The sequence below is a fragment of the Phyllostomus discolor genome, chromosome X (genome assembly GCF_004126475.2).
Source record: "Phyllostomus discolor isolate MPI-MPIP mPhyDis1 chromosome X, mPhyDis1.pri.v3, whole genome shotgun sequence".
Classification (NCBI taxonomy): domain Eukaryota; kingdom Metazoa; phylum Chordata; class Mammalia; order Chiroptera; family Phyllostomidae; genus Phyllostomus; species Phyllostomus discolor.
Window position 1 is genome coordinate 69,231,854 of NC_050198.1, and position 23,447 is coordinate 69,255,300.

At 33.9% G+C, this 23,447-nt stretch overlaps 1 protein-coding gene across 7 annotated transcripts in view; it reads right to left on the minus strand.

Annotated features, from left to right (window-relative positions):
- KLHL13 (kelch like family member 13) overlaps positions 1 to 23,447 on the minus strand; it is a 275,500-nt gene that overhangs the window by 102,439 nt on the left and 149,614 nt on the right. For 3 of the 7 annotated variants that reach the window (XM_028522560.2, XM_036016817.1, XM_036016816.1), the window contains exon 3: positions 18,826 to 18,891. The exons of 2 other annotated variants lie outside the window; for them this stretch is intronic. In XM_028522560.2, coding sequence (XP_028378361.1) covers positions 18,826 to 18,891 — 66 coding nt within the window. Of the gene's footprint in view, positions 1 to 7,992; positions 8,106 to 8,586; positions 9,031 to 18,825; positions 18,892 to 23,447 lie in introns of those variants that run through there. 2 more of the 7 variants (XM_028522559.2, XM_028522562.2) reach the window with 2 other exon arrangements.

The following is a 23,447-nucleotide window of genomic DNA, read 5'->3' on the forward strand; positions in this document are numbered from 1 at the left end:
GAGCACAACAGCTACAGGACTGTCCATAGTAGATAATTACCATGGGAGAAAAAGGTGCATAGTCAATGATAGCAGAATAGTGTTTCAAAAAATAAGAAACAACTGAGTTTAATCCTGACATCATATGCACAATTAAAAATAATTTCCTCAGTACTTTTCTACAACTTCACCACCAGACAGTACTGTAAAATAAAGCTAACATCTCTCTATACCACCACCCAATTCATAAAAGGTCTTCTCATCTGTCATATTTCCTTGTTATATAATCCCAGTGAGATATTACAAATTAATAGATGGCATGAAAGTAGTAAAATTCTGTAAAAACAAAAAGGCATTAGGAAAGTTAAGAGCTTTGAAATTAAGCAGACCTGAGTTTGAATTACCATTTCACCTGTTACTTAAAGTGTAACATTGAGCTACTTAATTAAGCTCCCTGAACACTGTGCCCTTGTGTATAAAACAGGGTGAAGACTTAATGCTATAGAGTGTTTCAGAAGCAGCTTGAAAAGTGTCTGGCACTATTATAGTAATATGTAGTAAATTATATTATATTTAATTATGCTAAACCAGGAAAATTGTTTTTAATTGCAAGTCAGTAAGTTTCATATGACATATACAACATGTTATATAGGCTAGATTCAACATTTAGGCTCCAAGAGTTCTCAAAGTTATTTCTAATTATATTTTTCTTATGGAAAGATAAGCTTATTTCATCTCTCCATTGAACCATATCATAAGACATACTCTCCAACAAGTTGGACATGCTTTTGTCTTATAATACCATAAATATGGCAAAATTAAATAAAAACAGCATATACCCATAGTAAGTCATGCCAGTGAAAATCTTTTACTAAAATTGGAAACATAATTTTACTTTTCACTAGGTTTGTATTGTACAGTCCAGGATTAAATTATTGCTACTTGGAAGGTACGATGTGTATACCCTTGTGCACTATAAAGCATCTAAATCCTGTGTAAGTTAAAGGATGGCATTCTGTTCTTCCTGTTTAAAAAGGTTACTATCAAGTTTAAACATAAATCGTATCAAATTCCATTCTATGTAATATGCACTTTAAAATCTGATACCTCTCCCTAATTCCTGTCTCCTCATCTAGCCCACACGCATTTCTGTAGTGTTTTCATTGCTATTAAATATTGTCAATGCTGAAGTTACAGTACACAAACATGTTTTTTAACCTGATTATCTCAGATCTGAATTTTCACAATAAAATAAATTAAGCAATTAAATTGTTGTGAATAAAGATAAGATGGAAGATAAATAAATAGTAATTTCAAATGACTGCAAGGACTATACCCCTAATACCCAGGAGATTTATGCCTGGTACATAACAAGAAGTAAGTAACTTCTCTTTTTTTTTCTTCTTTTCCTCTCTTTTTTTGTTGTTGTTCAAGTACAGTTGTCTCCATTTCCCCTCACAACTCCCCCCACCCCAGCCATCCCCATTTCCCACCCTCAATTTCCCCCACTTGGTTTTGTCCATGTGTCCTTTATACATGATCCTTGATGACCCTTCCCTTCCCCCGCCCCCCGTTATCCCCTTCCACCTTCCCTCTGGTTACTGTCAGGTTGTTCTTTATTTCAATGTCTCTGATTATATTTTGCTTGTTTGTTTGTTCTGTTGATTAAGTTCCACTAATAGGTGAGATCACATGGTATTTGAAAGTAACTTCTGAATACTATAAATTCATTATATAAGGTGAATGAAAAAGAACTAAGCACTTTCAAAAGTGGATTACTCAGTAAACTCTTTATGTACCAGTTCCCCAAGAATCTCACCTTTACACCATCTCTTTCTCACAGTCTTGAGAAAATAAAGCAATACAGTGTGGCTACCATGTCAGTTTAGTGTCATGCACAATGCTTATAATTCATGATTCTTTAACCACAAGTAATAAGGTCATTAACACAAATACTTGCTTATCTCTTACTTCTATTTTTCCATCTCTCTTTTTTTATTGCTGTTCTAATACAGTTATCTCCATTTTCCACCCACTACTCCCCTCCAACCCAGCCATCCCCACCTACCACCCTCAATCCTACCCTCTTTGGGTTTGTCCATGTGTCCTTTAAACAGGTTCCTTGATGACCCTTCCCCCCTTTTCCCCCATTATCCCCTCCCCCCTCCCCTCTGGTTACTGTCAGTTTGTTCTTTATTTCAATGTGTCTGGTTTTATTTTGCTTGCTTGTTTGTTTTGTTGACTAGGTTTCACATATAGGTGAGATCATATGGTATCTGTCTTTCACTGCCTGGCTTATTTCACTTAGCATAATGCTCTTTTCCCTTCTCCTAAGTCAGCCGTACTTAGGTCTCATCTAAATATTCTAAGTTACGAGGAGAATGTCTGGAATCCTTAGAATTCTTAGTAAGTCCAGACTTCCCATGATGGTATAACATTTGCATTTCCATCTCTCTTCCCTCTAGGGCAACTGTTTTTGAGGGTTACTTCGAAGTGACACTTTAAAAATAAAAATAAACAAATCTAGATCAATAATTAACAAGTAAAATTCATGGAAATTTCTGAAGACATCAACAATACTAGCTTTCTATCTTGCAAGTTTCTTTTTTAGAAGAGATTTTATTTATTTATTTTTAGACGGGGGGGGGGGAGAGAGAAAGACAGGGAGAGAAACATCAATGTGTGGTTGCCTCTCATGCACCCCCTACTGGGGACCTGGCCTGAAACCCAGGCATGTGTCCTGACTGGCAATTGAACCTGTAACCCTTTGGTTTGCAGGCCAGGGCTCAATCCACTGAGCCACACCAGCTAGGACTGTCTTGCAAGTTTCCTGTGTGCAGTTAGATTAAGTGGTTATGCGATCTTTTTTAAAACATGCACAATTGGTTTTAAAGCAAAATTTTAGGTCCATATCCACATGCCACACCTCCTTAGACTAAAAGATCTGACATAGCTAAAAGAATTAACACTGATTAGGAGGAGCAAGCAATCCAATTGTAAGCCTCTGAAAAGGAAATTTGTAAATTCTAAATTTACCAAGGGTCCCATGTGAATCCTCTGATTAAAAAATAATACAGTCCCAGGCTCTGAAAGACATGTAGAATATCTGTATAACAGGACAGAGGTGGCTTCTTCTAGTTAGAACACACAGAGAGCATTGCATTCAGATGTAGTATCTCATGTAAAAATTAATATAAAAAATATTCAGGTGAGGACAACCAGCAGAAAGAAGGATCCAGAAAACATGTCACATAAGTAATAATTAAAAAGATTTCCAGACTTGTATGTAGTGGGGAAAATAGATTTTTTCTACATAGCTTGATAAGGCCATACTAGGAAGAGGAAATAAAAGATACAAACAATTGATTTTGCTCAATGGAAGGAACAGCTGTCCACCAATGAATGGTGCTGCCTTGGTAAGGTAGTAAGCTCTTTGTCACTACCAGTCATCAAGGAGGGGATGTATCACCATCTTTTAGAGGCATCACAGGAAGGGATCTTGCTTTAAAGGGGGGGATTGGAGTCTCTAAATGGCCTCTAAGGTCATTTTTATCTCTATGGTTTTCCATTAATAAGTGTTAGCCTAGCCCTTTTGCAAGCTCAGACTATTGACATTCCCAGAGGACATGCCAAAGTTACAGACTAACACTAAATTGCTCTTAGGTGTTCTTTATGTTACTGCTTCACATAATTTTGTTAAATTAATGATGTATAGAGAAAACAAATTAGGCATACAGAAAAGTTTACATATGATAATTGTGAAAGTAACTAAATATATTCTTTTCTAATTTGAGATGATCAATTTAACAAGTATTTTCACTAAAAAAAGATTTTTAAAACCACAAGGCTTTGTTTTATTCACTAAATTATAAAACAATGACAATCTTAGGGGATAGAAAATGTGTCAAATTTGGCAAATGCATATTTTTATTGAGTTTGGTGGGGTGAAAAAGGTAAAGGGATGAAGCAAAAAAACAACACAAGTTCATATTTTCATTTGGTCTATCCTTTGAATCACCCACAAATAAGGGATATTTATATGGTATGCATAATCTTTTCTCAGGAAATTTAGATGCTAAATTTTAATGATGAAATGATAGAAAACAATTGCTATAAAAACCTTTGCTGTTGTATTTACTATAAAATATATTTTGCATATTAAACAAAATCATTGTAAACAGGAATCTAACTGAATGCAAGTGCATTGGCCAGAAAAAAAATGTCTAATTCACTAACACTCATTCTATACTCATTGTCTTTTAGCTTGAGAAGGGTAAAATTCTAAGAAAAACATCTCCTGGTGTCTGCCTTGCTACAATTCCCTGTTATATTGAGCTGGGTAATTCTTACCTTCTGTCTTACTATCTATTGCCACACCATTATTATCAAAACTTACTGCTTGTGGTAGTAGGAGACTTGATTTGGGGTGGTAAACACACAATACAATATATAGATGATGTATTGTAGAAATGTATACCTGAAAGCTATATCATTTTATTAACCAATGTCACCCCAACAAAATCAATAAAAGCTATTATCAAAATGCTCAAAAACCTTACTGCTTGTAAAGAAAAAATAAAAGGATCATGAATTCTAATCCTGTTCTATTTCAGTGTGTCCTTAAACTCTAACAATACATATCCTATAACATTAGCCAGAAGGAACCATTTGCTGTTTTAAAACAATGAATACTAAAACACCAGAAAACCATTTAGATGGGAGTGTCCTTTCAGCTTTATTAATTTAGGCAAAATGACAGGTTAATTTATGTGGTTCACACCCATCAGGAGAAGAGTCTTTACTAATTCAGTTTGACCAAGAAATCCTCCCTCAGGCTAAGGTTGAACTTCAATGTACTGTTGAACAGAGTGTAACACAAATATGTCACTCAGATTTCTATCAAGACAGAATTCCAGGTGGATGTCACACCACCCATCCAGTTTTCAAAACTTAGACACTGAAGGTAGACTAAGCCTACCCTGAAAAGACTAAGTATTTGGTAATCAATCTATCTGGGGGCCAAAACGTGATTTTCCCAAATCTTCTGTCTTTAAGATATTCCACTCTTCCCAAATCATATTATAACACAATTTGAAAAGTGATTTATACTTAAAAAACTGTTTTTCTTAATATTGCCAAAAACAATGTCTTTATCATCAGTAAGTCATAAAAATATGGAGAAGTTTCAACTGTCATTCAAGTTTGAAAGAAGCAGAAAGAAAAACTTGCAGTTTAAACCACAAGGAAAAAATAGCCTTTTTATTCAATGTTTACAGTAAATAAAACATTCTTTATTGTAGCTTTCACCAGCATAGCAGCACTACCCTATCTACAGTATCAATGGAAAGAGCTCTATGTAGCTAAGCAGCACCTACACTTTTAGAAAGAGGGCCTAAAAAGCCTTTATATTTTTCCCATGCTTGCTCAATTACTGCAACACATTTTTACTACAACCAAAAATACTTTATATTGAGATTTCAGTCTTTGGAAAAGTACCCATCTTCAATGAAAACCACATAATGTTTATTTGACAAATCATATAATAAGTAATGATAAAATATTACAAGCCAATACTATTGCTACACAAGGAAACACACAAAAGGATGCTTTATAAACTGTCAAGAATTCTATATTCAAGATACTACTTTAAATGTGTATACATAATTTTGCAAGTAAATTCTAAAACATCACATTTTATGAAAGTGCCTGAATTCATTCTATTTCAGTGCAAACACTTTAGACCCAAAAGACACAAATAACTATTTAATCTGTGTGAGAGCAAATATGATGTTACTGGATCTAGTATTCTAATGTAGTCTTTATAATTTTTGAAAGCAAAAATCATACTAAACTTAAGTATCATTCTGTATATAGAAGTTTTGTGAAATATAAAGAAGCACTGATGAGAACAACATGTTAAACATATTTTTATTTCTGGCCAACTAAGACAATGTACTCTAAATTTATTTTAAAACCTGATTTAAATTCCTCAAGCTAGTCTTTTCCTATATTTAACATATTTTCTCTGTGTATATTTACATAATATTTTAAACCTTGTGTTAATTTATTTATAAAGGAAAATGAGCTGAGGCCAATTTTATAACAGACCAACACAATGTCAAAATAGTCTAGGCTAACACTAGCTCTTCAAATATATTTTTCCATTCTACCTATCTGCACTACCAATAATCAATATCAACCACAAGATCTGTGGTATTTTCTAGCTTCCATCATCTAAATTAATTCATTTATATCATTAAATCAAAGAAGTGAGTACATACTTAAAAGGAAGAAAGTGATTTATTAAAGATGTGTTAAGTTGTATCTGAGTTTGTGTCTAGTATGAATTAATCAAACAAATATTTTTTAACGATCTCTAAAAATTGGCAAACTATCTGCAATCAGAGCTGCAATTTGGATCTTTTGGACAGTAAAATATTGTACAAATACTAGAATCATTAGTATACATTAATCATTGTAACCTACTGATTTTAGTTTGGGGTATGTATTTTTTTTATGATAAACTTGCTTTTGGTAAATCTTTAGTCATTTCTCACCAGCTAAGATTCATAAAGCCAACTGGCACATCACATTTTCTCAAAATTTTTGAAGTAGCTCCATTAACTTGTCACCTCCATTAATTTGTGCTTTTGACAACTACAGCTTTTGAGAAACAAATATAAGTGATCTTTTTTTACGAGTATAACTTAAATTTTAACTTTAGAGGAAAAAGAGTTTAACCCCCAAACAAATTAAAATCAACTGAAGCATTTCTAAGGAGGGATATTTTTGAATCATAAAATGAAATGATGACAGGATTTAACTCTAAAATGTCCTCATTTTCCAGCGCTTTCCAGGGAATCACTTCTCTGGGACCAAGACCACAAGCACACTTACTGCCTTAGCAGCTGAAAGCCATTCAAAGAACTAGATAGACACCACTGTGCATCTGAACCTCACATAAAACAAAAACTAAGTAATAAAATGGCAACTTACCAGATTCCTAAACACAATTAATCTAAAGCAGGAAGAATTTTCTACATCTCTCCATTGAAAAATATTTTAAAGAAAACACTCACAGTTTTATACTCAAAAGTACAGACTTATCCTCAAAAGCTTTTCTCATACTAATATATATATATATATATATATATATATTTTTAAAGGTTCAACTTTCCCTCACTCCTTCCTCCACCAAAAGAAAAGAAAGAAAGAAAAGAAAAAAGGATCTCAGACAATACTTTAAAAGAATATTTTATTATAGCTCCTGGATTTTGTTTTTAAAGCAACACTGCAAATTTTAAAAATAAGATTTTCAAAAATTCTAGAAAGAGTTCCCAATATATTTCAGTGTATATTTATTTAAAATGTCTAAAATAGGCATTTGTATATTTTTCTACTCGATGTATATAAATAACTATTCATACAATTATAATTTATATAAATTTGAACTTACACTTCAGAACCAGAATTATAAAACTGAGAAAGATATATCAAACTTATTAATATTCATACACAACTCAAGTACAAAAGTCTCGATTTAAAGATTACATTTCTTATCAATGTGTTTCAAACTCTGAATGTTTCAAATTCATCCAAAATTATAGAAAGCATTTCCATATTTCACACAACACAACAACAAACATCAGCAGGTTTTTGTGCCATTGCACAAAAGAAGTCATCTTAAATACTTCACATATACAAAAATTCAAAAAAATCCAACCAGTATAAAATATTAAAGTTTATCTTTATGCAATTCCTTAGGTATACATCTAGACTTTCATATGAGTAATTAGATTACCATAAGACACTTTAAATAAAAATAAACAAACTGCTACAAAAACAAAACAAAGGTAAAACGTGGACATGACAATATATGTAAATGCAAGCAAGCTTGAGGTTTTTAATCTTGTGCATTTTTGGATGTTGCTGTTTGGGATTTTTATCCCCTTTTGCCACAAGGTTGATTCATGAATGAAATCCCACTTTAATATCCTATTTTCTCTCACTTACATGTATGCTGGAGAAAGTGGAGTTGACCTGGATGTTTTAAGCACAGGAACTGGGAATTTCCAGATAGCAGGAGAGCTCGTTTTCCATTTCAATGGCATGTTGTCACCACGGTACTACAATAACAGTAAACAGCGTTTCCATAACACACTACCAACTAGGACTTCCATTCCACACTGTACTGACACAGCAGTGGCTGCCGGAGAACAAGCAAATGATTCTGCCAGTGCCCTTAAACTGATGCTTCCAATCTGTAAAATAGGGCTGCAAGGTTCCTCCTTTGAATCCTCTTGTCCCCTAAAGCAATATGATGATTCTATCGTTCTAACTCAACAATAGTGCCACCTCGTTAGGAAAGCGTTGACTGCAGTATATTTTTTAAGACTGCACTGTGCATACCGCACAATGCAGCTTTATTTAATAAAAGCAAGTAGGGTTTTTTCTTTTATTGTATTGTTTTAAGCTTGCATTACCATTGTTCTACCTTAACAGGGATACTGCAGCACTGTACTATATTCTGCACTTATTAACCTGATTTCTGACCAATAGTAGCAGGAAAAAAATAGATGGGTTTCATATGAAAATGAAACAACATACCTACTCAGAATACACTTGTCATCCTCTGAACATTCTTCTTTTGAGCTGCAACAATACAAATGGGATATAAACCTCAGCATAGCCTTAGGCCACAGCTAATAGAGATCAGTGACTAAATTCAGCAGCCTGCTTTCCTCCTGTGCAAGCTTTGGCCACACAATACAAGAATGCCATTATGGGGAAAGCCCGTTTAAAAAAATGCCAGTCTCTCTGTTTTCCAGTTAGAAGAAGGAAAAATGGAAGAATAAATATAAACTGCTGCAGAACTCTGCACGTTCTTCTAGTAGCTTCTGATTCAAGTTGCTCTCCTTTCCCTATTCTTATTTCCAAGCCGGGATGAGCAAAATCTCATACATTTACAACATGCTGTGGTAACATGAATGTCACTCTGGCTTCTGCAGCAGAGAAGTACAGAGTAGCGTGCTCTTAATAGCAGTCCTTGGAGGGACGCTATCAACAATCTAATTCAATGCTGCCCTCCCCTACTTCTCTCCCCCTTTCCCCTCTGGTTCACCCCTCACTCCTCCCCCACTCCCAAACAGCTCACACATTGCCCAGAGGAGAGACTAATGCCGCTGGTGAGCAGGTGTCCAGCAGGGACCATTCCAAGTCTCAGCAGTGAGTCCAGTAACCTCTAGGGGTTACTGACTGACAAGGAGGTTAAAAAATTAAAGCTGCGGTTAAAGGCAACTTGAGGCATTTCACGAAAGCAATGAAAAATACAGGATTTATCTATATTGTTTTAAAATACTGCCAGAAAATAGCATCCTAAGTGCCCCGAAAGCAATAATTTTTTAAAATAGTTCATTGTTTATTTTATTTTTTCCATTACTATTTATTCCCCCATACCCTCTTCTACCTGTGTCTGTTTAAAGCACCAAATTCACAAATTTTCTACATAATTCTAAGATGAAAAATAGGACAGCTGGTATTATGTTGAACTGTTTATTTTCAGGCTGAGGAATTTTACTTCTGATGTAGTCAAGTCACCATCACTAAATATCTAGCTTCATAGCACCCTTCCACTTCTACCTAAAAACAGAATTATCTGTCTTCATCAGTGAAAACTTAATAAAGGCAGACTATTATCAACACAAAATCCAGTACCTTTTTAAAAAAATCACTATATTGACAAAGAACTCATATTTACTTTCAAGTTTATATCTAAACAATAAACTTGTGCTTCCAACTTAAGTAGTTGGCTTTCAGATATTCTTTCCAAATTATGACTAGTTTCTAAAAAATTAAGATTTAGTTCTTAAGAAGCTTCCTCATTTGTATTGAAAAATCACAGATCAATGTTTCTATAAAAACATACTACTATTGACAATTCCAAAATATTTAATATACCAGAAATACAGGCTGAAATCAGCTAAGGTAAATCACAAGTATCTTCCTTTAAGATACATATCAATATTCAGGCAAAAAGTATTTTCCTGAAATACTTATACAGGGCAGGGCAAAGGTAGGCTTACAGTTGTTTGGAAAATAATGCAATAATTAATATATAATAATACAAGAATAAAGTCTGTGTTTCATATACACACAACTGTAAACCTACTTTTGCCCCACCCTGCACACATATGCTTTATATATAAACACACATTCATATATATATGGAGAGATTAAAAGGTTACTTTGTAACACTGACCAGTATTGTATAAACTTTATTAAATATTAAATAGATGTCAGCCATCACCACCTTGCAAGTGATTTTTATTTAATCTACCATGTACAAATAATCTCCCCAAAACTAGTCAAACATCTTAAAGGGTTAAATTATAGTTCCAACTCTTTTTAGTACCCCTGCACAAAACTGTCTTATAGACATCTTCAAAGGAATCACAGAAAGGAGTATTTATCCATACCTTGGTGACACAATATTTATATAAATATATGTATAATACATAATATATTAATAAATTATATTATATATACAAATTTATATGTATAATTACATACATATATTCCATTAAACATATATGTATATATGTGGGGTTACATGCAGGTGTAATTGTGTAATCACATATAATTATACATGCAAATTATTTTATAAAATAAACTATTATGTGTACATAATAAATATATGTAAAATATATATTTATATTTAATTAAAAGGTTAAAAAAACTACCACTAATACAAATAAACCATATTAAATATTTTATATTAGAAGGCTTTGTGTAATAATTCTTAATAGTTATGGGCCAAAAAGGTTCCAGGTACAATCAGCAGTGACAACTTGTTAGAAACCACAACAATGAAACACAAGTACATGCACACATACTCAAACAAGTTTGGAATGTCCCATTCCAAAAACCTAAAGCATTCTCAAACATTTCAAAATATAAAACATAAAACAGTTGCAAATTAGCTATCTGTAGCAAGGAGATAGTGTTTTAGAAAGGAAATTCAACCACATTCTAGCTTATGACAATACAGTGATTGCAAATATAACTTCTTCCTGAGAACCAACAACCCAAAACTTAGGTATAAAAGCATGGTGGTGAAGTGTTCAAGGAGTTTATCTATAAGGACTACTCAACATTGATGAGTGGGAAATAGGGTGAGTCTAGAGTTTTCCAAATTTCTAAGAGGGAACCTTCACAAACAGGTGAAGATCACACTATTGCAAAGGTTCTCAAGTTATTATTCTTCTGTGAACAATCAACTGATCTAAACAAGCAACATATTCTTTGTCTAATGTCATTAGGGTCCAAAGAAATCAACCAATACCACCAAATCACCTATGCCAATTTTCAATCTAGATTTCTTTTAGACTTAATGGTTTTTTAAGACCTAAAGTTTAGAACCTGTTTTTGTGGCACTATGACAATTGTAATATTTGTTCAAACTGAAAAGAAAATAAGGCTGATTTCCTCCACCCCACCCTCAGCACTCTCAAAGAATCCCAAACCCTAAAAGCATAATACCTGATGATGGATATTTACTTATACTCAGTCCTTTTGTTTTAATAAAGTACTAGGTATCATCTGTAATTATCTCTCATGAACAAACAAGTAGTGTGCCAAAGGCTTTAAAAATAATTCCTTTAAGTGGAAATTTACTTTACACTATTAATTTGTTTAACACCACCATTCCTCATCATTTAGAAATAACCTTCAGTCAGGTAAAATCACTGCAATCACAAATTAGCAGAGTCCAAATTAATAAGATTTTACTACCCTGACAGTGACTCCAGTAGCATCCATTACATTCTGGAATTAAAATTGTTTTCCACCTCAGAGTGAAAAAAAGAAAATAATTAAACATGTATTTTAAATATAATTTTATAGAGGCTCAGTGTCCTGCTACTTTAATATTTAGACTGAGAAATGTCAAAAACCTTCATTCACATTATAGGAAACACTAATTTAATTCATAGAACACTTGGTTTCTATTATAGACAATGGCATAAAACAGGATAGAAAGACAACATACACAAAAGCTCTTCAAAGCATTTTATGAACATTAACTAATCACTTAAAAATACCTGTGAAATGCACATTTCAGAGATGTAACAAACAAAGGGCAATGCTGGGACTTGACCAAGGCCACAAAAAGAGACATTCTTGGCCAAATCTTACAACACAGAATTCCCTGGCTCCCAATGCAGAAAGAGTATTTTTATAACTTTTAGAACTCTTACAAATCATCTTACTCAGTACCCTCATAGTATAGATGGGGGAAAAAAACCCCAAAGCCCAGAGAAGTATTTACTTGCTGATATCACACTGCTAGCTAGTAGTAGAACCGGAACTAGAAACCAAGTGTACATCTCCAAGTCCATGACTGCCACTCCAGAATTCCTACTATTCCTCCTTCTTGATGAGACCATTCCATAAGATGTGTGTTTCTATATGAAGTCAACCACATTCTATAAATGTCACAGCATAGTCTAAAGAAACAGGAACTACAGAGAGCTATTTACTCCTACAAATATATGTACACTCAAAGATGGAAGTGGAAGAGGAATGCCAAAAATACAAAAGTGTGAAGAAAGACTATTTCCAAATTCTTAATTCCAGAAGGACTTTAGGAATGATCAGGGAGAAAAAGATAAGTAAAAAATTAAACCAGTCATAGTATGAGAAAAAAAGTGAAATACATATAACTAGTACTCTAATTTTTTCTCAATGTAAATTTTTCTAAATGACTTAATAGAAAAATTTCACTTGCTGAAGGACTGCTACAATTTATCTCCAGTGCCATCTCCTCGCTAAGGGAATTAACTAATATGCCATGTATCTGATCTCTCTTTCCATATTTTCCTGATAGTCTTTAAGAACTGACCTACTTTTTTCTTGCAAGTTTGGTTAATCCTAAGGTGTGTATAACCAAAGACTAATAGCACTAAGGGCACAGTTTATGTGAGCAGGTACTATGTCCCTTCAGTCCTGATGATATCTCTTCACACTAATCTGGGATATCCATGTTATTTGCATTGTTCAGACAGGACTGTAGATCATGCTAAATTGTATGCTCTGTTTATATTCTACCAATCAGTAAAAGTATTTGGACACAACCAAGTAGGACTGTGAAGGACTTTAAAGAACATAAAAATTAACTTCTGGACAACAGAGCAAAATTCTTAATACATTCAGGGCTTCTTATTATAGGAAATAGAAGCGTTCACATGAATGGCTATATATACTTGTATGTGTGTTTATCTCTTTTATTTGTTTCAGGAAATTGAATATTAAATATATTCAGATTTTTATTAGGTATTCAGATATGTAGTCTTGCTAAAACTAAAATGGAAAATCCAAGATATTTATATTTCTCAAAGAAAACTACATTGGAAAGTCATCATTCCATTTTTTCCTGTTTTTTCTTTTTGTATTGTTGTTCAAGTATAGTTGTCTGCATCTTCCCCTAACCACTCCCTCCACCCCAGGTATTTTTTATAACCACCTTCTCATATGTCAATGTCTTTAACAGAACTGTGTGAATCTTTATAGCTCCTCAAAGAATTTACATAAACTATTGTAACTATGACTATGACTTGGATTAATGACTTGTGTTCTTCACAACACAAACAAGTAAAAGCACAACTGTTGTGCAGGCACATATTCGTGGACATGCATGTGTATATGTATGAAAAATTCTTCATGCCATTGTGGTGTAAGTAATGTACTCTCCTGTCTTTAACATTTCCAAAGAGAAGAAAGGTACTGAGTTGTCTAGGGTATGTGTGTATCTGTGTATCTGTGTGTGTGTGTGTGTGTGTGTGTGTGTGTGTGTGTGTGTGTTTTCAGGGGATATAGAACAACAGTAAGAAGAGCTGGTAAGCTGATAAGACAGGAAACAATAGGTAATGGGACCAAAGAAGAAAAAGGTAATTACTGGAAGAAGAATGGAAAGCCAAAATGATAGTGGTTTCTGCTATTTATGTAGCACCTTTTATAATTTGAGGTCAAGTGAATGAGGTTATGGGACTAAGAAGTTTGGGTGGGAGGACAAAAATACAGAAGGACTGACCAGATAAGAAGGAAGATTCAGTTGCTAAGGACTCAATGACCTACAGATTCTGATGGCCCTTACTGTCTCACTACAGCTGAAAAGAAGATTAGCAATGAATGGGAAATTCAGAAGTTTCTGCTCTTCTTCCTTTTGTTTTCTGTAGCATCCATATTCCTTATGGCTTCTTTTTGGGGGGGACTACCCTTGAGTGTTTCATTCGTATACGATCCCCCAATCCATATACCCAAGTAAGTCTTTGTGCATCTTTGACATGCATAAACAAAATTATTCTTAAGTATTCCCATTCATTAAGTAACGCTTTAATTTCCAAACTAAAGTGTTTGCTTGTGTTAGGAGTTGTAGTGGAAACCAATGATTTTTAAATGTAAACTATTTACAAACCTGAATTTGCATGAACATTTTTAAATTGTAAAAGGCAACTTAGTTTATCATGGTCAAATAGGGATAATGCATCCAGTGCTTGAATAAGAGGCTATACTGTTACCATACCCTGTGCTCCAGTCATGCTACTTCACCTACTTGAAATGCCCTCCTCAAATTCTTGCTCCTCTTTCCAGAAGGAATCCCTGAGTCCACTATTCCTGGCACATTGGAAAGCACACAATAAATACTTGAGTAAATTGAAAAAGAAGTTTATAAGCAGAGGAGTAATTAAATAAGAATTGTGTTGAAGATAGGGTATATTATGGAAGGTTTTTTAAAATGTTGTTATTGATTCTGCTGTTACTAAAAGCAGGGTTCTGGTAAAAGAAATATTCATCTGTTGATTTGATAATTTAAGGCTATAAATCTTTACAACGAAGAAACTATACACATTAACTTGTTAAAAATAAGTATGTATTGACAAAAATCACCCAAAACACATGCTTTCTTAATGAAATAAATGCATCACTATAGTGATGATGAATTGCTCTAATGAAAAATCTCCTCTTTCAGCAACTTCCTCAGTATCTGCTTAAAACAAAATATGCAAACCATTGTTAGATTTTCTGAAGTGTTTGTACATTAGACTTGCAAACTTATCAAAATAAAAAGCCATATAAGATGTACAGTATTATTGAAAGAAAAGTTAAGAATGTAGCTCTATAACTAAAAAATACATTGACATAAAGCTTTTCAAACAGCGTATTGACTTTGTTTTAATTTTGGTGATATCAGATAGAGAAGCAAAACTACAGAAGTTGCATGAAGACAATGTAGTAAGCAATAGGACAACTGTAATTTTTGTAAATTCTGATCTATTTCAATATGAGTAAGTAATTTCTAATACTCTTCATCTATAATGGTTAAAAGACTTTTCAATAATAAGCACATCACATACCCAATCTCAAAAGGCATGCCAGTTAAAGAAAGTAATCTTTGCTATATTCTTCATTCTTTCAGAAATACCTATACTTGTATAAAAATCTGAGTTACCAAAAGACCTTTAGAATATTATATGACATTTTCATCAATATCCCAAGTAAAATAAAGTAATGCTATTAGTTTTTAAAATTCTTTTATGCCTTCTCAGCCAAAGAGGAATTATAATATTCAAATCTGTACCATAAATGTTATAGCTAAAAGGAGACCTAGAAGATTACCTAGTCTTCCCATCTCTTTCTCCCTCTTTATATTTATAAATACTGACTTCAAATTCTTATAGAGCAGTCACAATAATGTTTTGCTAACTAGAAGCAAACACTTGCATGGAAAACTAATCCTAATAATTCATTAAGATTATACAACACTATTTAAAGTTTCCATTGAAAGGGACCCTTTATATTCAGTTGCTTTAATTTTGTTTTTACCACTTGCCAAGCCTATCCATGAAAACTTTAAATTTCCTGTAGAAATTACTGTTGACTAAAAGTAAAAGGTTTCCACTATATAATAAATGAAAAAAATCTTAAACTCCGAAGTTGAGTCAACTTCAAACTTGAACCTTGTGATACAATGCCATAACACAGGGCTCAATAGTTTTCATAAAGGTGTTTGCCTACTATGGTGAGACCCAAGAGACTTGGCAACCAGTTCAATACTTCTATCTTCTGACTATTTTGAGGTCCTTCTCATTTTCTCATTTAGAATTCTTCTCTTGGGTGCTTTTAAGTTATAATGTTTTTTTTCCTTAAAAAGAGGGAGGTATAGAAACAGTTATACTGAAACATGTCAAATATATGGTGGTAAGTCCAAATTATAAAAGCTAGCCAAAAAGAGTATAATTTCAAATTGCTATGCCTGAAACATATATTTAGCAATTCAATGATAATCTATGTTCTAAGATATCACTAACCCATGTTATATAAAGTATTCCTATGTTAAAAAATAATCACAACATTATTTCTGAGTTATGCCTAACTTCTTTACTTGAATGCAATGGCTGTCCAATGGGGGCAGGAATAATTTCTTTTCCTTTATTTCATGTTCTATTACTGACTAAAGTAAGTGTGACTTTGATACAAGGGAATAAAAATACAGTCCATCTTCTAGATTGACCCTAGGTTTAAGCTAGATGCAATTTAAATTTGGGTTTCCTGACTGTCTTTTTAAGTCTACTTCAATCAGTAAGTTCAGAACCAACCACTTTATGTCTTCAAAATCAAATATGTTTTAAATAGTTATTTCTCTTGGAATTCTGAAGCTACATAACACTTAAGTAAAATACACCTTCCCTTTATCTAGCATGTAGTTATTCACTCATTCTTTATTCAGCTTGATCTAAATAAGAGACATTGTTGAGCATTTTTGTGTGTCTTCCACTACAGTATCCAACCATTTTGTTTAATTTCCTGTGATAATATTTGTTCAGTAAATGAAAACATCTATGTTTTCAAATTTCCAGAATTACCAACTTTTGAGATTCAGATTTGTAAAGCACAGAACATAAATTGTGTTCCAAAGAAAGTGAAGAGACAGCAGAATCAAGCTTAAATTGATACTCTAAACAAGCAACAAGCATTAGCAAATTGATTGATTAGGACCCTGTTTTTGTATTTGTCAACTAAAACACATTTGTTTAACCTGAGACCTCCAGTATATTAGGCTTTACCGACAATGTAAGATAGTAGACTCCTTGAACTTGACAAACACCAAAATCAATCAACTCACTATTCCTAGCCCAAAACATGTAGAGAAGACATGTGCACTGAATTAGTTCAATCATCAGTAAGTACTGAAAAATTATGACATTGCTAGATGTTATAAGTACACAATGTTCCTTGGCCACAAATCCCTTACAATCTAATCCGGCAGACTAAATATTCACATATAAATCATGAGTAAGCATACATATATTACTACAGTAAGCCATACCTATCCAGAATCCTGGATAGCATAGTTTTCTAGCCATTTTTAAAATTAATTTAAATTTAAATCTGGAATAGTTAACTCAAAATATCACAACCCATTTATTTTTCACCTTTCAGTAGAAGTCTTTCTTCCATTTACCTTCTTCAAGACTAAAACAGACACAAGCCTTTTAAAAATATTCCATTGTCACCATAATGCACAGTAGCAATTGTGCTATACCCCAGATGTAGATATAGCAATGTACAAGTAATATCTGTCATTCCTCACCCTGGCCTGACTCCTGCCCCCATATGTTTTGACATGGAATACTGATGCTACTGAGGAAAAAGTGGCTCTTTTCTTTACACTCCAATACATATACCAAAAGAAACATCCTACACCTTGAAGGCAGATGCTCTCAAACTAAAGTATGCATGAGAATCACATGGGGCCCTGGCTGGTATGGCTCAGTGTGGTGAGTGCCAGTCTGTGAACCAAAAGGTCACCAGTTCAATTCCAGGTCAGGGCACATGCCTGGGTTGTGGGCCCTGTGAGAGGCAACCAATTGAGGTTTCTATCCCTCTCTTTCTCCCTCCCTTTCCCTCTCTCTAAAAAACAAATATAATCTTTAAAAAACTAATCATGTAGTGTGAATATTTAAGTGTAGAATCTGTAGAAGTCTGGGGGTGGGGCCCAGTAGTCTCACTCTGAAACAAGTATTCCAAATTATTTTCATACCTATTCTATTAAACTTAGAGGAACACTGCTTTAAAATCAAGGTCGTTAACCCCACTCAAGATAACCCCAGCTACAGCAAGATTGCTTTCTCTCTCAGTCCCTTGCTTTCCTCATCATATCAGCATCAGTTTCTCACCACTAGTTGTCAATCTGCACTGTCCACAGCCATGATCTTGCCTTTCCACATTCCAGATCCTTTGATCTGAAAGCAAGATCTCCATCTGGCTGATAGGCACAGAAGCAGAAGGTGCAAAACACAAAATTGTGAAGTACAGCAATTAGGAGACAAAGGTATTATCAATTATATTGATATACAATATAAATTGAAAAATTAAAAAACTTTTCTCAAACTTTTTTAATGAGGAAGGATGCAGAAGAGAAGAGAGCTAGGCACCTGTGGTCTGGCTACAGCTCTGCCACTAACTAGCTTTGTGACTTCCAGTGTTGTCTTCCCTCATCCCTAAAATAGGGAAGCTTCCACTTGCCTTGCCAGACTCCCAGCAATGTTATGAAAACCAACTGAACTTATATTTGTGCAAGCACATTGGTAAATACAAAGCATAATACAATTACACATGGTGCTTTTTAACAGAATAATTTCTCATTTTCGTCTTAATAAACACAGTGCCTTAGATATTATTGTGAGTTGTCTTGATGACTGAATGTCTTCTAGTATCTCAGGGTCTTTTTTATGAAAATAAATTCTCATGAACAAAAAAGTAAAGGAAAGTGCAGACCCTTGGACATACCCTGAAGTTGATTTTTTGAATATGTCCTTGAAATCGGCTTGTTTTAAAGACAATTGCCTCCGTCTCCTGAAAGAGGAGTGCAAAAAAATCTGGTTAATTGTGGCTATATTATATTTTGTTTACATTTTTCAAAACATACTCTGCAAATATTTTAGTTGTAAATTAATAAATCATGTTTATAAATCCTCAACAGTTAAGATCACACAGAACCTTTTAAAATATCTAACATTGTAAAAAACTTAACTAGAAAGCCATAACATTCTATTTGTTTTTAGAAGCTCTCTTAATGTTTTAGAAAGTCTGGAATAAAGATTGACATTAAATACATTTATTGGCAAATGATCTAAAAGACTACACTACCCAAATTTGGACACAAGGAAATACTTTTCCATTAAATATATACTCAGCCTTGGAATGCTTTGTCATTTTGTAGCTTTGTAAGCCTAAAGTTCAATTCTTCGCCGATATATTGTTTTTCCATTAAAAACCTAAACACAACACACATTACAAGCTTTCAGAGAACAGATGGATAATGTTTTCCTATGTTCATTCACTACCAATTTTCTTATTTTCTTACTGGTTGTCATTAATAAAAACATATAAATAGATGTACTGTCTCCAAACAGATTTTGTTCTTGTGAAGTTCTGTTATATGCCTATCTCCTTTGGGCTAATACAAATGGCAACAGTGAATATACTCTGGTACTGCCTCAGGAATGCAGTTTTAAAAATAGAGACTACTACAGAAGCATTGCAGTAACATGCATTCAACTCTCTTTAAAAAATAAAGTAAGCTAGCAGGTGTTTGAGAAGCTCTAACACAAAATTGAATTTATTTACATTTATTTCATTTATGTTGTTTTTAGCTTATAAAAGGTAAACATTACTAGGCATTACTCTTATCTAACGTTGTCTTAAAAATAAACAGTGTTGGCTTTTTTTCTGGGTCATCTCCAAAATCACTATTGCATTATTAAAGGCACAACTAAATCAAGGTCATAGCCTAATAGTATCTTTAGAAAGACCTTGGCAGAGAACTTACACAATACTCTCAATCTAATGACTTCTTATGCAAAAGGTAGGTAGCAAGTATTTTATTTCTTTTTTAAATAGTAAATTCAAAAGAGCACCTCCCTAATGATAACACTATTTCAAAGTCTACTAATGTTATACACATTAAAATTATTATTTTTAATCATAAAAATTACAATGGGTTAAATTCATATTTGTCATGTTTTAACACTAAGCCCCACCATGCAAATAACAATTACATATTTTTGCTTAAAATACATTAAAGTATCTTTAAATACAGCTTATTTTATATTCCTATTAATATTATTCCTTTCTTTTGTGTATTTAAGAAGAATCTGGTGTGCCACCTTCTGGTAACTGAGTGAAATTATGTATCTACACAAGTCACTATCCTTTATTTTAACTTTTAAAATACACACATATATATATGTATTTCTAAACCTGTGTTACATTTAAGCTATATAAAGAAAGTTATACCACAGTCTGAAATAAAGTAAAATTTTCTTCATGATTTTCTAAATTCAAGCTTTATATATGCTTCCTATGATTTTTGCATGGTTACCAATATGTCTCCTGAATTCTACAATACATATAAAATTGATTGTTGTACACCGCTTCACAGCCACACATGAAAACAACAGGCTATTTTAATGAATAAGTAACAGCAGTGAATAAAGAAAGAGAAAGGTATCTTACCAATAAGCCCATTTTTCTCTTAAGGTTTGAACTCTCATCATTTGTCATGTTCTTGTGGATCCCTCTCTCATCAAATTCTCTGGAGTTTTAAAGTTAAGAGCTGTGATGCAGCTAGGCTCTGCTACATAGTAGCGCACCCCAGTGCATCTGCCTGGTATAGCACTTCAGTTGTAGTACCAAAAGCAGAAACGCTTTATACATTCAAAAATCTATGCACTGCTCACCTTCCCTTCATAGGAAATTGTAGTCAGTGTGGCTGAACTATTTATATTCCATATCTTAATTTCTGATCATATATGAAGATCAGAACAATATGAATTTTGAGCTTAGCCCCACAACACTGAATGGGAACAAAATATTCATCTTTGGAACAGAGGTAGGGTGAGGAGATACTAATACCGGGAGATCTGGCTTACAAAAATACATGTTTACCTGAAATTAGCCTTAAATTTTTATTATATTTAACTCCTCATCCTCTAGAGCTCCCAGTAGGTAGTCATTAAGTCCTATCCTTTATTCTTTATTGATTTTCTAGGAATATACCCTCTAATATTTCTTCATTGTTTTAAACAAATCAGCTACTTCAAAAAATACCTATAACTGGTCTCTCATATTAAATATATCAATCACTGCTTTTCGATGGCTCTCTTAAAGTACAACTATACTGATGTAAAGTAAATATTCAATACATACTTGTTAAGCATTTGCTACATATTAGGTGGTTACTCTCTGAGGTAATATGGATGTGAAGGAGAATGAAACACAACCCCTTGCTCTCAGGAAGCTCCAGCTGAATAAGAAAACAGACATGTACTCAGATATGCACAACACAAAATATGGTATAGAAGTTTTAGTGGAGATTTGAGGGAGTGAGACATGCTAGGAAATTAGGAAAGTCCTCAATATGACTGGAAGGAGGTTAGGGTACATAGCATTGAGGTGGTGAATTTTAAGGTATCCAGAAGAAGACCTTATATGCCAGTAAAGAGGCTTGGATCTTATCCTATGAGTTGCAAGAAGCCATTTGTTGACTAAATGGATCATGCAAGGAATTAATCAAGCAACTATGCCCAGAACTAAGAACTCACCACGAGCTGGCCAATCTAGTCTTCCAATCAATTCACTGTCTAGTATCCCCTAACACCAACTTCCCATTCTGTATCTCAAAGCTTGCTTTGTTCTTTCTCACCTTTGCTCTAGAGGTCCTCCTGAATGAAATTTCTTCACTTTTCTAAACTTGACATATTCCTCCAGAGCCAGCTCAAATTCCATTCTTTTCTGGGATGTATTCCATTGTAATTTGAGTCTACAGTTTTTAAGTGTTCCTTCATTAAACCATGCATTCTTCCTAATGTTTAGTATACAATGTTCAAGAAACCTTTTTTTGGCTCTTTGTCTATAAAGTGAAAAAGGATGGTGAGGAGAAGATACTAAGGCAAAAGTCAGAATCTGAGGGCAAGTGACCTAAAAGCACACCTCCCCAGACTTCACAGTAGACACTAATGTCAGTAACTGCCTTCACCACTCTCAAGTCTGAAAAAGAAAGGATATGAATTGTGAAAAGAACTGGATCTGTATTTGGCACCAACTCTGCATTGCTATGCAACATTGCTCTGGTTCCAAAGTGTTAAAGAAATGATGGGAAAGGGATACCAACAAAATAGCAGAATGACGGAGCTATGATCTTTGTGGGGGAGAAGCTATAAGGATGGTAGACCATGGTTGTGTTTTAGTACTTTCAGTAAACCAAGAAAATTCATCTGAAGGTCCATGCAATAAACACAAAGAATTCATGAAGACCACAGAAAGAGATGGGAGAGTCCGGATAGGGGATTAGAACCAGAAGGTTTAGAACCTCGAGGAATTTTGTGGGTTCAGAACAAGCCACCCCAAGATATACCTCAGTGGTATATACATTATTTTGAGCTAGAGGCAACCAATACCCAGTGGGCTGGAGAGAAACTTCTGTTCTCTCCTTGACTGTCTAAATAAACTTAAATTAGGAGCCTGGCTCACGATAAGAGTTATCACCTGAAAAGATTTTTACCTATCAACATGGCAGGGCAAACTACGAATTACTGAACATGTGCTCTCCCTATATAATTACCTTCCAAAGCCCTAAAGCAGAGGTGTCAAACTCATTTTCACTGGGGTCCACATCAGCCTCATGGTTGCCCTTAAAGGGCCAAATGTAATTTTAGGACTGTATAAATGTAACTACTCCTTAACTGTTAAGGAGATGAAATTACACATTTGGCCCTTTGAAGGCAACCATGAGGCTGATGTGGCCCCCAGTGAAAATGAGTTTGACACACCTGCTAAGGTATATTACCTCAACCCTGGCTCAAAATGTCTTAAATATCTCACATTCCCTTTCCGTCTCTGACCCTCTCCTGCATGTGGGGTCTCTGACTCTCACATGTGTGGGGTTCCCATACATATGTATGTATTAAATTTGGTTATTTTCTCTTGCTAATCTGTCTTTTTGATTATTAGACCAGCTTAAAGAACCTTGAGGGTAGAGGAAAGTTTGTTCCTCCCCCACAGTATTAATAAGGGAGAAAATCCAAGTGTAAGAAGAGGATACATTTTAAAAGGGGGGGAATGGTGTTAGCTGGGAGAGTAATCTAGAACAAGAAGATTTACCATAGAAACATATCCTGGGGTGTAAATATTTAGTGTTCTCTCCCTGTGAACCACACCCCATTATGCTCAGTGTCAAATACCCAGATGAGCTTTCCTTGACATTTGCATGTAGCATTCAGCCTTGTCTCATCCTTTTTATGGATACATAATGTCTTAGATTTATGCAATGATGCAAAAACCATAGCACTTTATTTTATGTAGACAATTTAAAAAACTTTTCATCTATTCAACCACTCAATGTTAAAGAG